The sequence below is a fragment of the Cyprinus carpio genome, chromosome B22, assembly GCF_018340385.1.
Source record: "Cyprinus carpio isolate SPL01 chromosome B22, ASM1834038v1, whole genome shotgun sequence".
Taxonomy (NCBI): domain Eukaryota; kingdom Metazoa; phylum Chordata; class Actinopteri; order Cypriniformes; family Cyprinidae; genus Cyprinus; species Cyprinus carpio.
In genome coordinates this window covers 21,297,423-21,312,615 of record NC_056618.1, presented here as the reverse complement: position 1 = coordinate 21,312,615, position 15,193 = coordinate 21,297,423, and the positions used below count along the sequence as shown (strand labels likewise).

Below are 15,193 nucleotides of genomic sequence, written 5' to 3'. Positions count from 1 at the left end.
TCACTTGTGCTTCAATGAGGCACAAGTTATGAATTACAATATAGGTTTCTTCATAAAAATGAGCAATCCACAATTGAATGGAGCTGATATAAAGCAGAATGTCTAATATTGGAATAATTATAGCGTGTATCAGGAGACTTTCGCGACCTACCTAAACTCATTACAGACTGAAATGGAGATCTCTCTTTACTGGCCACCCCAGAGATCTCTCTAGAGGTCAAGAAAGGAGAATTTACAGTATGAGTCCTTTGAGCTTTATGTCTTTGTAAGGACACTCAATTCCCCTTATCATATTTGTCCCGCTAACTGATTTAGGTCATATTTTTCACTCGCAGAGATACTGGAGACGGAGAAATAGGATTCAGTTGAGAATGAATTTGAGTTGATTATATATTTATGTATCTGTGAACAGGTGTGAGGAAGTTTCTGTTATATGCTCGGAGATCTGAGATTCGAGGAGTGGACATCGACAACCCGTACCTCAACGTCATCATGGCCCTCACCGTACCCGATATCGATGACGTCTCAGCGATGGATTACGATGCTGTAGATGAGAGGATTTACTGGACCGATGTGAAGACACGAATGATAAAATGGGCGTTCATTAATGGAACCAAACTTGAAAGCATCCTGTCTGGAGGTACGTCGAGTTCTATTGTGACAGTTGTAATCTCACATAGTTTACACACTTTCATTGATAGAACAGTCAGATGTGTCTTTACAAAGAAATCCTTTTATTTAATTATACCGTATTTTGCATTTTTGTTGTCATTTGGGTTGCAGTGATTTGCAAGTATTTACAATCAGCAGCTTGTTTATTAGCATGAATAAATATGCAGATAATTAATTGATTTTATTATATTATAGTGCATTATATTACATTGTTATTATTTTTTGTATCTTGTATTTTTCTTTGCCTGATTTTAAACACATAAATTATATAAATATATAAATTGCAAATATGATATGATATTGTATAACATTAAATTCCCTATTTATTGATTGATTGATTGATTGATTGATTGCCATCTAATTTTGATAAAACATTATGAAAGGTGCTGTGCGTAAAAAATTTAAATATAAATATTGTTATACTGAATTATATTAAATCATAGCTTGTTTTATTAGCATTACTAAATATTATATTATATTATATTATATTATATTATATTATATTATATTATATTATATATATTACAAATATGATATGATATGGTATTATATTGTATTATATTATATAATTTCCATTTCTATTTTATTTTATTTTATTTTTTCTTTCTTATTTTAATAAAATAATATGAAATATCCTGTATAAAAAAATATAAAATATAGAAATTGTTATATTCAAATATATTAAATTCAATTAAATTAATTTAATAAAAAGCTTGCTTTATTAGCATCTCTAAATATTATATTATATTATACTTTTTTCCATTCCTTTTTTATTTCATTTTAATAATTTTTTGTCTTGTTTTAACACATTTTATGAAGTAAAACTGGACATTTCTATTCTATTCTGTTTTATTCTATTCTTTTTATTTTGCTAAAATAAATTAAGAAAGGTGGTGTGCATAAAATTATTATACTGTATACACACACACACACACACCTACACCTACACACACACACACACATTTCGCTATATGTGTACTTTGTTTTATGTGATGAAAAGATGAAAAATGCTGATTTTGTGTTGATAAATATCTATATTTACAGATCTATCTAATGTCCGTGGACTGGCTATTGACTGGCTGTCGAGAAACATGTACTGGATGAGCTCAGACAACGATGAGACCCACATTAACGTGGCCCGTCTTGACGGATCTCTCAAAACCACCGTCGTTCACGGCATGGACAAACCCAAGTGTCTTGTCCTGCATCCATCTAAAGGGTAACATAGCAAAAAACACACCAACAATTAGCCGTATCCATAATGGAGAAGTTACAGGCTGCGTTTCGCTAAAGATCGCTATCCTATTTATAAGTAAGTAATTGCACACTTCTGTCGAATTGTCACCTTTTGTTACCTTCAAAGCTGCGTGTGAGAAACATCAGTTACAGAGCTAATTACTGAACAGGTCTCTGTTTATATTCAGCGTGCACAATTAACTAAAGTTATTAGAGTCATTTTCTTAGAGTTGATTAAGACTGACAAATCGCTGTAGCCGTGAAAACTCTTTAACAACGCCAAACTGGTTGTCAGCCAATCAGAAACGTGAATTTGTCTTACCCTTGTTGGGCTGGTCAATGACAGCTCTTTAATTTGCATACATTATGATTCCCAGCATGCAAGCTAATTAAAAACGAAGCCAGTTCCTCACAATTGTTTACACAAGATTTAATATAACGGAATTCTGTAATCCAGTAATGGATCTTAAGCACGGTACAGTGTGCATCTTGTTGCCGATATCTCTCGTGATCTTTGCCCCTCGTGTTGTGTTTTTTTTTTCACGCCAGCTGTCTTCTCGTTTTAGCTTCCGACCTTGTTGACATTTCTGAAAGTCATCTGTCACGTAGGTTCATGCGCGCCATCAAGATGTATGAGGGAGATAGAGACAGCTTTATTTGATTGTTTTGTGCTCTGTGGTGATTGTGAAGATAAAGTTCTTTTCTACCTTCCCGACCTTCACGCGGGTCGCGATCCTTAAACAGAAGAGTCCCATCCTTCATCTCCAAGACTCATCCATCTCTCTGAATGATTCTTGTTTTGTTGTGGTCTACAGAAAGATGTTCTGGATGGATGGGGGCACTATAAATATGGCCAATATGGATGGCAGCAACATCAAGATTTTGCACCAGAACCAGAAGGAGCCTGTTGGTAAACTGAAGTTCCAAAACCTGCAGTAGTGAGATGTGTACTTAGTGTTTTAAGGCAAAATGGTTATGGCTTCTTTCTGTGATACTTTCTTTTGGTCAAAATCTAAGGCATGTGTTATCTGTGGAGAAGGCAGTCCCAGAATGCATTACGATAGAGTGAAAATATATTAATCCAAAGTGGTGTTAGTTTGGTTTTATTGAGATACTTTTATAGTTTTTTTTTTTTTTTTTATTAAAATTTTCTAATGTTTTTTTTTTCCTACATGAATCTGAAAATGAAATATTATTTTAATTTATTTTAAGTCAGTATTATTTGCTTTGCCTTTGTCTGTTTTGTCTTTGTTTTCATTTGCTTTGCTTTGCTTTGCTTTGCTTTTCTTTGCTTTACTTTGCTTTGCTTTAGTCTGTTTGCGTAGCTTTTTGCATAGCATTTTGTTTAATTTAGCTTGTTGTTGATTTGCTTTTGTCTGTTTTGCAATGATTTTTTGTTTTGCTTTGTTTTTATTTGCTTTGCTTTTGCTTTTCTGTTTTGCATTGCTTTTGCTTTGCTTTTGTTCTGTTTTGTTTGCTTTTCTTTGCTTCATTTTGCTTTGCTTTAATCTGTTTTGTACTGTGTTTTTGTTACTGTTTTTGTAATCTGTTTTTTTTCTGTAGTCATCTGTTTTGCTTTTTTTTTTGCTTGTTCTGTGGTCTATTTTTTGTTGCTTTTGTTTATGTTGTGTTTTGTGTTGCTTTCATCTGTTTTGCTTTGCTTTTTTTTTTGCTTTGGTTTAGTCTGTTTTGTGTTTCTTATAGTTTGTTTTGTTTTTTGCTTCGTTTGGCTTTGTTTTTATTAATTATTATTTTTTTTTATTTTTTTATTTTTTTTACTTTGATTTGCCTTTGTCTCTTTTGCATTTTTCTTTATAAATTAAATTATTTTGCTCTCTTTTTTTTTCATTTGCAAAACACATAGAGCAAGATGTTAGCAACACTGTTTTCTTTGCTTTTATTATTGTGCTTATACTTTTGTTTTTGACCATTTAAGAAATCTGCTGTTTCAGAAAATCTATTTAACATTTGCAAGATCACATGGCCTCATGTACATGCATTTACTATAATTGTATGTGAGAATAAGGGCACCATTTACTCATTCATCCTCTTCCTCTAGGCAATGTCTGTTGAAATCATTATATCAATAGTAATTTGGTCTGAGTTGTAGCCCTAGGTATTGTTAGATCTCTCTGAGATGTTCGTGGTTCTCCCCTCAACTCATAATTAAAGCAAAATCTCCCTGACCTGCACATACAGTAAATGTGATTATGGCCCAAGACAAATCTTAAGTAACAGCAGGTATCATTATGATGTGAACAAGAGATTATTGCAGATGAAGGAAATAAAAAGAGAAATCAACCTTTTGAACCCTTTTTGAACACTATTTATGCTGTGCAGCAAATAAACATGCTTTGCTGTAGGGGAAATTGAAGATTTCAGATAACCAGACACGATTTGTTAGTGACGATGTGTTTATATTCACAAGATGAAACAATGTTAGGTTCTTTGTTATTTAAATTAGCTATGTTTAACAGAAACATCTCTTGAGACAAGATAAGGTCAAATAATGAAGTTTGGGATAATTCTGTTTACTCTCGAGCATCCAGTTAAAGGAATACGTCACCAAAAAAATGAAAATTGCTATCATTTTCTCTACCTCACTGTTTTCCAAACCCAAAAGTCTCTTATACTCACCAAGACTGTATTTATTTGTTAAAATAATACAGTAAAAACAGTAACATTTAGAAATTATTGCAATTTAAAATAACTGTTTACTATTGTAAAATATTATAATATATTAATTATTCCTGTGATGCAAAGCTAAATTTTTATCATCATTACTCCAGACTTCAGTGTCACATGATCCTTCAGAAATCATTCATATTTGTAGAAACTGAGTTTTTTTTTTTTTTTTTCTGGATTCTTTTAATAGAAAGTTCAATAGAACAACATTATGTTCATATTATCAAGATATTTACAAATATGTATTTGCATGTGTGTGTGTGTGTGTATATATATATATATATATATATATATATATATATATGAGCCTTTGCTTTACATGTGCTTTCCAGGGCTGTCGATCGACTACTCAGCCAATAAGCTATACTGGATAAGTTCCGGAAACGGAACCGTTAATAGGTGTAACTTGGATGGGAGTGGCCTGGATGTGATTGACAGCTTGAAAAAAGAACTCCGGAAAGCCACGGCATTAGCAGTGATGGGTGAGTGAAGGCTGTTTTCATCAGCATTGATTTAGTAAGGTTAATTATAACTAAGCAAATAATGGAACTATTTAATTAGTACCGTGATAGACAGTATAAATGGTTTGTGAACAGCGGCGTATGAATGATAAGGAACAGTTTTTATGCTGAATGTGGGCCCCGGGGTTTTTGTTAAGGCTTAATTGTGGAGCTGTTTTAGTACACTGCAATTACAAATCAATTGAGGGAGATTGTTGTTTTCAAAGGGCTTGAATCGCAACACTATTCATGTTCTGACATGGGTTTTTTCTTGAACTTTGATGACTCATGATTTTTGATGTCACAGCTGTGTTTGCTGATTGTAGCAGCTCTGCGGGGTTTGAGACTCGGCCAAAAGACAGATACGAATTTGCGCTGTCATCTTACATGTGGTTTCTGGCACACGGTTGATTTTCGGTGCAAATCTTAAACATTTTTTTTTTATTATTATTATCTGTGACATTTACATTGATTCATTTTAGCAGGTGCTTTTATGCAAAGCAAATGAGGAAAACCGAGCGGTTTGTCAAAACGGAGGAAACCGTATTGACAATAAAGCTGGCATAAAATTTTGATGTTCCTCATGTTCTCTGGATAAAAGTGTCTGCTAAATGAGCAAATGTAAATGTAAAATGGTTATTCACAACTCATTTAACTTCTGTAATGTGGCTTATTCCTAAGTGACCTGATTTGATTGGACCTATAAAAAGAGAAAACATGTTGGAAAATCACATTTTGGGTTGTTATAGGAATATTTCTGGATTGGTAAATCTGTGGTGAAATTTATTAAAATATATATTTATATAGTAGTTTTAAGTTTCTCATCTTACTCTGCCAGCTGCAATGCTAGATGTTTTTCCCCCCATTTTTATATTTCTGTTTGCTCTGTTTTTAGTTTTGTTTTGTTCTGTTTTTTTTTTTTGTTTTTTTTTAATAAATATATATATTTTTTCGTTTTGTTTGCTTTTTTGAAAGTTTTCTTTTTGTTTGCTGTTTTTGTTCCGTTGTTTTTTGTTTCATTTGTTTGTTCTTTTTTATTTATTTTTTGTTTGCTCTGTTTTTTGTTCGGTTTCATTTTGCTTTTTTGTTTGCTCTTCTTTTAGTTTTGTTCATGTATTTTAGGTTTTGTTGTTTTTTGTCTTATTTTGTTTACTCAGTTTTTTTTTTTTTTTTTTTTTTTTTTTTTTTTTTTTTTTTTTTTTTTTTTGGTGTTTTGTTTTGCTTTTGTTTGTGTTTTGTTTTGTTATCTTCGCTTTACTCTGCAGCCTGACTCTGCTCACATAATAATAGAATTTTAACTGCCGGGCCTATTCATGCTAATTTATACTTTGCAGTAAATTTATATTAGTTATAGATTGCATAAACTAAAATTAACAAAGAGCAATACATTTGTTAAAATATTACTACATCTTTGTTATTGTTAAACATAATGGCTGTTCATTGTTAGTTTATGTTAGCTTGATACCAGTAAATAATATTAACAGATACAACTTTTGATTTTAAAAATGTAATAGTAAATGTTTAAATTAATATATGGAACCTTATTGTGAAGTGTGAAGGGCAAAGAAAAATGTTAGCAAAAATTATATATAAACAGTTATTTAATAATATAGTTAATAATATAGAAACACTCAAGAAGTGCACTGATGGATTGTGCACTAAAAGAGGAAGTATATTCATTAATAAAGTACATCAGTTTTGATTTTGTATTGTCTGTAAAGAAAAAAATATATATTGACAATAAACACCCCAACTTACAGTACATTCCTAAAACATATAGTGTTTCAATTTCAGTGTCTTTCTCTCACATGAAGAAACTTAATGAAGCACTTGCCCGAGTGCCCCTCTTGCTTTCCTCATTTCATTTCCTTTGACCCACCGCATAACTCTGTCAAGAGGGTCTCTGGGATCACGGTGCCCATTTTTCATCATCTGTGGATTGAAGTTAATCTGTTTAAGAGTAAAACAGTTGGTTCAAAACCAGAGGATCGTCAGCAAAAAACATCAGTTCTGTTTGAAAAGTCTTACCTTTAGCATTCAGGAGACAAAACGTCCCGACTTCCAAGGGAAAGAAGATTTTGAAGCTTTATAATTGCACCAAATTATAGAGGTTTTTGATGTATCGACTGGTATGATCTACATGATAGAAGTAATTCGGCTATATTTTGGGTAAATATCCTTGAGCTGTCAGCAGGCAGGACCAGGACAGGTCCCATATGAGTAGAGATGAGGTTTTAAACATGTTTATTTAGTTAGTGTTTTCATTAAAAATAAATAAATAAATATTAATTGGAGATTTTACAACTGCTCATCTGATCAGAATTAGAGATTTTCAGAGATAGATAGAAATTTTAAATATTTACATTTAATTCTCACAATTAAAAAATGATTTACAATAATAATGAACAGTTATTTTTTTCACAGTATATGTATATTATATATTGCATACAGTTATAGTAAAAATTATTAATAATTATTATTTATAATTCATTTTATTTATTTAAAATAAGTTTTAACATTTACCAAAACCCCTTTATTTATATTAATATAAAATTCCATTAATATAATATAACTGCAAATTAATATAAAATTCTGTTGATTATTATCTTTTTTTTAACAATGGCTTGAAACATAACTATTATATAAATGCAATTTAAATTAATTTACAACAAATATGAACAACACATTTTTGTTTGTATATATACAAATAGTTTCTAGATAAATTGCCAATATGGTTTAATTTTTAGATTTAAATGGATTTTAATTATATTTGTGATACTGTTTTTATTAGTTTATTTTCTTTTTTTAAATCAGTCATTGTATGATGTTATGAAAAGACTTTCTTTATGTGTAATCATCCTTTGCTTTATGTACATAACATTCCAAATACAACAAATGTGATATGTATGTATACAAATACACTTTTGTGAGTATATTTTTATTAGTACAATGTATGATTCACTGCAGTATCCAACTATATGGTTATCTGAATCATTTTTTATTACATTTCCTGAAACAACTGTATTGTGAAATATAATTATAGTATTAAAGCCACACAAATTATAACTCATTTTATTTGGCTTATTCCACCCACAGCAGTTTCTCAGTAAGACAGGCTGTGTAATATTTTGAACGATGAACCTGAGGTAAAAGATCTTGAATCTTGAGGACTGCATAAGATAAATCATTTGCCCAGCCAAACATGCCAAATGTGGATGTATTATTTGATTAAACCCAGAGGAACAACCTGCTCTCGCTTCTCTTGCTATATCATCCTCTCAAACCCTCTCTAAATTTGATACCGACGTTGCCAACCGCTAATACAATCAGATTGAGCACCATCCCAGCAATCAGCATCTGCGAGCTGGTAATGGAGTGATGGTTGAAGTCTGTTTTGTCTGCTTAGCTACACCGAACACTGTTTACTGCTCTCATTTATCAGGGTGTTATGTGGAGCCATGCTACTATATATAACACCCTAATAGTTTATATACAGGCATTTATTAGAAGGCATCTACAAATTATTATATCAAAACAGGTTGAAAAAAAGTAATTTGCGTTTGAATCATACAGCACAGAAATTCGTGACAAAAACACACCGGCTTTCATTTGAAGACAGATAATTTTTCTCCCTCTCACTTTATTTCTTCCTTTCTCCATTCTGTTGGAAGAAGCAACTTGACTTCGTCTGACACATTCTTGGTTCTCATCTCATGGCCATTTGATTATTACACTCGTTTGTTTAATATTAATGTCTAATTAACCCCGTTTTTTTTTTTTTTTTTTTACCAGCGGTAGTGGGGGTGAGGGTTAAGGTTTAGTGATTTTTTATTTTTCTTTTTTTCCGTTTTCATTTACTTTGTCATTGTTGTCTTTAAATGACATAGTCTGCTCGTTCTTACACTTGGAGAACTTATGACCCTTATTTGGGAAATAATTAATCTGATGAATAAAAATGAAGCTATGAGAGATAGAAGTATAGTTTGTTCAATGACATTTATGTGCAATGAAAGTCAACCAAATTGAAATTGTGTGTCTACAAAATAAAAATAAATAAATAAAATAAATAAATAAATAAATAAAAATGTTTCAGTGGACAAAATACTTGAGACTCTGTAAGACATGGTTTTATATCATTATAATGGAATATAAATGGCTGGAAATTCAATTAAAATGTAATTATATATCAAATAAGCCTTAATAGTCATTTACATTTATGTGGCCTTTGTTTTGGAAAGATTTAATGTGATGAATACAAAATGAGGCTATGAAGGTTAGAAGTATAGTTATTTCAATGACTTTAATGTACAATTAAATGTACTAAATTTTCAAAATAATTTAATAAATAAATAAAATAAATAAATCATTGGACAAAGACTCCAGACTCCATTAGACTTCATTAATGGTTTTCACTGAAATCCACTGAAGAAAAAATAAATAAAAATAAAATAAATAAAAATCCATATCAAACAAGCCCTTAAAGTACTGTCAATATAGTACTGTGAAAAAGTAAGTGCATCGTCAATTTTTTTTCTTTTTTACGCACATGAACTTATTGAAACTAGAACTTTATTTGGACAGTATTTATGACTGAACTTCATATAATTTAACAGTGGAAACTGGACTTTAAACTCTTCAGTTTTCTTCTGTCAAAAATAAGCACACCCTATTAAAATATAATTATTTATTATGTATGAGCTCCTCTGATTTACTATTTGAAAGCATTGATAGGCCGAATGTTATGCAGTTTAACAATTAACAATGAAAACTGGACTTTAAAATGTATCAATATATAATGTTTTTAGCTAATTTTTACATGGGACATATTTTTGATTTTGACATAATAGTACTACAGACTTAATCTAAATAGACTGGTTTATTAAGGTTTGTGTTAGGTTCTCTCTCTTTTACAATGTTCTGCAAATTTGCACTTATAATCGTACTTTTGAGCGATAAATATAGGGGTGTGATTACTTTTTTTTCTCACACATTGGCAAATAAATTGGCATTTCGGTTTACTTAAGCTGTACAAATCATTAAACATTTACATTCTGAGTATAATTTGTTCAATTACACATTTTATCTGTTAACATTTGTTAAATGCCAATCTGATATATACTGTATGTAACCTCAAATATATTGCGAATAAAATGAAAACGGTGTATAAAAATCTCTACCAGTTGACACATTTCTAGTCACATTTTCATTTGCATCAAATTAAATCTGTACCCTTACTCCATTCAGGAACTTTCTCTGCCACGGAGCATCTAAACGATCCTCTGCTGTGCCCTACGTGAAGTATACAACAACACTGTTCGCCGTAAATCATTTCCCCTGCGCTTGTGTCTGCCAGCAGCTGATAGCTTCAGCTCAGGCAGAGTGCTAAGAATAGTCCTGCTTGCTTTTGGCGTCTGTATGTAATCCATTCAGGGCTGCCAGGGGACTAAGATGCCGTTGCTCACACCTATGGGATTCATAAGTGCTGCGAGTGTGGGTAGAACAGGAGTATGGTGGTGTGGTTTTGCGCCGAGGGACGTCTCCTCCTTCAATCTAAGACATGACTCGCAAGTAATACGGGCAAAGGAATGTGTAGCTAGTCATGAGCGGTTCGGGTCACCAGGGAAAGGGATGTTGGGAGACTGCGGCACACTTGCATGCCTTTTTATGATGTGTAATCACAGACGGTGTGCGAGTCCTGGTTGGTTTTCTCGGTGTTGTACCATTTCTTAAAGGCTGAGTTGACACGCCATAGGGCTTAGCGGATTTGCAGTGTGCTGTCCGCAGCAAAGAAATACAGCACGGATAAAGACATATTTCACCCTGGTTCAATTTCAGAGAGGACATGTTTGTACAGTAAAGTTATATAATAAGTGCCCAGAAGTACTACCGTTAATATTAATACTATTACTACTTATATTTATTATTATTTGTTGAATATTTATTTAAATATTATTTAATACATTTATTTTAAATGTATTTATTAGTTATGCATATTTAATTGATAATAACATTGATTTATCAATGGTTTAATATTGATTGAATATTTAATATAATGTATGCGCATAACTTTTTAAGATAAAGGCAGAATGGTTATTCAGAAATGTCTGTTATAATGAATTGGTGACATTTAATTTATTTCATTTGAATTTTAAATTGAAATCTTGATGATGAAAAAAAGAGAGAAAAGTTCACGTAAATGTTACTTGTCAAATTTGCATTTAAAATGGAGAGTTCAGTGTTTTTCAGCTGTTCAGAAGCATTATTTTTCTCTCTAGGTGGGAAGTTATGGTGGGCAGATGATGTTCTCGCTCAGCTGGGAACCATTAACAAGAGGGATGGAAAAAACCTGATGGTTCTTCGGAATAAGACCACAGGCGTCGTCCACATCAAAGTGTATGACAAAGACAGTCAGAAAGGTAAAAAGAAACATATTCCTGAATGTTTTGTCTAAAATAAAACCCAGACACAACAGCATCTAAAGAGTGATTAACATCAAATGAGCTTTTTTCTTTTGAAAGCAAAAATGTTTATATTTGTTCACTCACAAGCGATATCAAGAGTTCACACACTTTTTGATCAATGAGTTACCTTCATTGACTTTCTCGAATGGAATGAAAGGTTTTTTTTTTTTTTTAGCGATATCAAGAGTTGATTTTTTTTTTTATAATAATAACAACAACAATAATAATAATAATAATAATATTATTATTATTATTATTATTATTATTATTATTATTATTATTATTATCTTAATTTTTTTTTTTTTTATTTTTATTTTTTTTTTTGTCATTTAACACTCACAAAAAGCCATTTCTGGCAGTTAAATATGAATATTTAATAACTTAATTATAATTTAATATTACAATAAATAATATTAAATAATACATTAGAAATATAACTGCATATAATTGTATTAATTGTATTTTTTATATCGTCAAAAAAAAAAGTACGTTTCATTTTGTCTTCAATTGATTTGAAAAACCACCATACTATTGGTTATGTTAATCTTAAGTATTTTAAAATCAAATCAAATATACACAAGACAATGTCAAGGGTTTCCACACCTTTTTAATCATTTAATTCCCTTAATTGACTTGTATTAACGTTTCTAGCCATTCATGAATTGGTATTTGTTTTTTTTTTTTATTTTTAGTATTTTAATAGTATTTATTTTTTATTTTTTATTTAAATGTTTATGTTTTAAAATATTTTTTAAATTTGAAATAGTATTTTTGGTGATTTGAAATATATTTTAATGACTTTTAATGAAAACACTCCCCCTGATATTTCTAGACTTTCCATTACCATGTTTACTCTGACACGGTTTTATTACAGTATTAAAATTATATTATAAATTTAAATTTTTTTAAAATATTATTTTTTTTTAATATTTAACTTTTTTTATTTTAGTTATGAAGACATTTATAATTTTGTTTCTTTGTTTAATATTTATATTTTGTTTTATTTAACAATAAAATAAATATATATTTTTAACAGTTTTAATTTAAAAATTGAATTTATTTTACCTTAATTTTCAGATTTATTTCAAACTCATATTTTCATTAACGCCCCCCCAAAAATAAAATCCTTTTCATTTCTTCAAGGTGAGGTTGCAAATGACTCGGACAGCGATTCTGTTTCATAACGGATATGTTTCTTTGTACGTACATTGTTTGTGTAAGTTTTTTCTTTTTTATTTATTGTGGGGGGAGTTATTATTATTGATGGGTGTTTTTGTTGAGGAGTTCTTGATCCTCTAAACGCTCCATTAGGATTAAAAAAAAAAACTGGCAATTAGGGGCACTTTAAGGTAAATCTTTTTGCTACCTTCTCAAATCTCCTCATACCAATTAGCTTCCTCATTTATCTCTCTGACACGGACCTCATGGGAGCAAAGACCCGTCTCATTACGCCACTTCAAATGAGCTAACTGGGGTGATTCTGACGAGGTGTCCGAGGAACAAAGTCAAAGCCCCACCGTTTTTTTTCCCCCTCCACTTAGTTTTGTGTTTGTGATGTTCTTGAAATTGGTTTAAGAATGTACACAAGCTAGTCACCAAACTAGTTTGACAGATTAGCATTAGATACACCTGTTGGCATTCACAAATTCTCAAATTGTCTTCGTAGGTCGCAATCCTTGTGTACCGAACAACGGCGGTTGTTCCCAGCTTTGCCTTCCCACTTCTGAAACAACTCGGACTTGTTCTTGTACTACGGGCTACAACCTTCGCCCGGACCGCTCCACCTGTGAAGGTACAACCGTTAGTTGTGACCTCTGCATACGGACGTAATTAACCTTCTGATCTCGGAGGTATTCATTATTTTTCAAAAGCACAATGACCTGTGGTTGGTTTGGTTTTTTTGATTTGGTTTTTTTTTTTTCTTTGTTTTTGTTCTTTGTTTATTTAGTGTGTAAGAGGACTGTCTCTGGATCCCAGCGATAACTCGGAAGTTTTGATGCCGTTAACTGGCACTCTGTTTGCCGTGGGACTGGACTATCATGCTGGTAAGTGCACTTTTTCTTTGATTATAAAAAAATAAATAAATGTGTATATATATATATATATATATATATATATATAATTATTTTTTATTTTTTATTACAATTATTAGGAATTAATATTATAAATTTATACATGAGTTGTTAAATCACAAATAAAAATGTATTTCAGTTTTAGTTTTAGTAATTTTATGTGTTTTAGTAATTATTTATAGTTTTTGATATTTATTTGTATTTCAGTTTGTGTTTTATTAATTGTACTGCCAAGGTAGCGTTTCTTATTTTCATTTTTCAGCTAATCTTTATATTTTATGTTGATTTTTCTTTATTTGCGTGCGTTTTTTAAATCACAAAGGAAACTGCATTTTAATACTTTATACTGACATGCATTATTTTAATATTATTTAAACAGTACTATAATGTTTATTCGTTTCCTGAAATAACTTTTTTTTGTTAGCAGTTTTAATTTAAATTTAAGCATGTTGTAGTAATTGTATGTGCTTTTGTCCATTTTATTTTAGTTTTTCATTTATTTGTAATATTTCCGTTTTAGTTTTAGTATTTTTTGCTACTTCAGTTTAAACATTTAATTACCAAGACAGTATTTCTCATTTTGTTATTCATCTAATAATTATATTTTATTTTACTCCAGCTTTATTTCAGTTGCATTAATTATTAAATCATCAAGGAAGGAGTATGTTAATACTTTTTACTGTAATATACATGTTATTTTAGTATTATTTATATAATGTTATTCATATTTGTTTTTCTTTTAGTTTTAGTCATTAAAACTAGGGCAGCATTTTTAATTGCTGTTTTTTTTTGTCTAATTTTTATATTTAATTTTATTCAGCTTTATTTTAATATTTGTAAACAATTCAGTAATGTTAGTTTAACAAATGAAATCGATGTTGTCATAATTAAAAACAAAACAAATAAACAAAAAAAAGAGATTAATGGCATAAAGAGGACAGTCGTATTGAAAAGGTAGGGGCAAAGGTTCATAAATTATGTTAGTTTGGATGTAACATCAAAGTTATAATGGTTAAAATTTGCTTTCAAGATTAGTGTGTTAAAAGTATATCATAAAAACAGTGTAAAAATGTGGGGAAAATATGATATTTTGTTTAACTGACCACAATCAGGTAGACATTTTTGATTCTTCTGAAATGAGCTGTTATTGTTCATTGAATTAGTTGTGTATTTAGTAACCAAAGAGATTAGGCATCGCCATGCCGAGTGTACAACAACATATCACCCCTTGACACGAGGAAAAGATTGATTTGCAGGGAATCTGCCAGTGTGTGGGACAGATTCATATAGTGCAGTAATTGGACAGCTGTCTCTGCACTGAGACAGAAATGCCACTCTTTGCATCAGCGGCAGACAGTTCGCAGCTCTGCATTTGCATGATAAAGCAAATATTGGCATTGCATTGCATGTCTATATATTTTTTTTTCATTGCGAGATGAGCTGAAGGGATGCGAAATGCGGTTATGACAGATGGAAGATAATCGAAACAGATTAGCTGGACAGATCAGCCGATGCCTCATAACGATGTGAATGGGCTTCATTGGAGTTTTTGTCATTATAAAAGGGA

General features: G+C 30.8%; 1 protein-coding gene across 1 annotated transcript in view; it reads left to right on the top strand.

The window, feature by feature from the left end:
• Window positions 1-15,193, top strand: part of LOC109064589 (low-density lipoprotein receptor-related protein 1B-like) — a 252,014-nt gene that overhangs the window by 120,563 nt on the left and 116,258 nt on the right. The window contains 8 exon segments of the mRNA XM_042749544.1: window positions 413-640; window positions 1,717-1,891; window positions 2,724-2,818; window positions 4,926-5,075; window positions 11,369-11,509; window positions 13,221-13,354; window positions 13,405-13,439; window positions 13,511-13,599. Of these exon segments, the coding sequence (XP_042605478.1) occupies window positions 413-640; window positions 1,717-1,891; window positions 2,724-2,818; window positions 4,926-5,075; window positions 11,369-11,509; window positions 13,221-13,354; window positions 13,405-13,439; window positions 13,511-13,599 (1,047 nt within the window).